The 1,399-nt window shown below is 35.9% G+C and overlaps 1 protein-coding gene across 1 annotated transcript; it reads left to right on the plus strand.

The window, feature by feature from the left end:
- Positions 1-386: 386 nt before the first annotated feature.
- LOC101204658 (protein GLUTAMINE DUMPER 5) lies at positions 387-1,182 on the plus strand. Its single transcript, XM_004151169.3, has one exon. The coding sequence runs from the start codon at positions 501-503 to the stop codon at positions 963-965; it is 465 nt and encodes a 154-aa protein (XP_004151217.2). The 5' UTR covers positions 387-500; the 3' UTR covers positions 966-1,182.
- Positions 1,183-1,399: the final 217 nt, after the last annotated feature.

Genomic DNA, 1,399 nt, shown 5'->3' on the forward strand with positions numbered 1-1,399 from the left:
GAACATTCACTAAATCGATTTAGAGTCGGTCTTGTAAAAGTAAAAAAAGTAATTTTATACTAATAAAAATAAAGTAAATATTTGCCAACTATTTTTTCCCCACTTTGAATTAATTACAAAATGCTTTTAGCAAGGATAAACCAAAATAGAGGAAATTAGAGTATTTGGATTGTGAATTAGAAATGTAAATACTAAAGAAACCGACAAACGTGACCCATAAGAAAAGCTAACGCCAGAAAAGAGGAAGAAATGAGGAGAAAAAAAGCGCTATGTTCCTTCATCCCTATCCAACTCCTTTTTTTCTTTTCTTTTTTTCCCTAAAAAATCATCAATAATACGAAAGAGAAAAACGCTCTCTTTTTTTTCGTCCTATAAATACACTCTGAACGCTCTTTCATCTCACAGACCTAATAATTTCCATTTCACCTTTTTCAATTCCCTCTCACTCATTTCCATTTCTTCCCCAAAGGATAAATTTTCTTCAAACAAAATTAATATCAATGGAAAGCATCTCCCCGTCCACACAATACTCTTCGCCATCGACCAGTCCGAACATGGCAGAACGAACGCCGTGGCACTCGCCGTTACCGTACCTCTTCGGCGGCCTTGCGGCGATGCTGAGCCTAATCGCCTTTGCGCTCGTCATTTTAGCTTGTTCTTACTGGAACCTCTCTCGGCGAGACAGAGACAACGGTGATTTGGAAACCGGCGGCGCAAACGAAGCAAAAATCGGCTCGAAGATACCGCCGGAGAAGGTTAACTACGACGACAATGTTTTGGTCATAATGGCTGGAAACCAGAATCCGACGTTCTTAGCTCGGCCTGTATGCATAAAAATTTCTTCTGCAGTGGAAGCCCCCGTCAATGGTAAATCGGAAGAGAAAGAGACAGACGATAATTCCGAGAAATCGAACAAAGTGCATGATGGAGAAGTAAATTCAGCGGTTGAGGAAGAAATCGAGTGAGTTTTTGAAGTAAAATTGTACTGAATTTTGATCTCTGTGTTCTCGAACGAGAAATTTTGCCCTAAGAGTTCCGACTGAGCTCTGTTTTTCGGCTTCTTCGTTCGAGAAATTTGTAAATTACAATGGAAATCAATTATTACATAAAATTTTTGTAAAATCTCTTCTCAGTTTGTTAGAGACTGAAATCATATTCTCACATTCACTTTACCATTTTCAATCCCACACTTACTAAAGCTATAAGTATAAAAATACATTCTGATGGTTCTATGCTTTGATAAATTTTTAATTGTAGTCTTATATTTTATGAAAATTTAGATTTAGTCACTGTTATTAATGATTGATTGTTTCACTTTTTTTTTAAAAAAAAATCTTTTGAGAAATTAACTATATAAAGTAGGAGTATTTTTAAACTAAATATGATTAGTGCTGTAAGG

This window comes from Cucumis sativus, chromosome 4, assembly GCF_000004075.3.
Source record: "Cucumis sativus cultivar 9930 chromosome 4, Cucumber_9930_V3, whole genome shotgun sequence".
NCBI classification, from domain to species: Eukaryota; Viridiplantae; Streptophyta; class Magnoliopsida; order Cucurbitales; family Cucurbitaceae; genus Cucumis; species Cucumis sativus.

Bases quoted from the DNA above. Each gene is read 5' to 3' on its own strand.
- LOC101204658 (XM_004151169.3), top strand. From the start codon at position 501: ATGGAAAGCATCTCCCCGTCCACACAATACTCTTCGCCATCGACCAGT.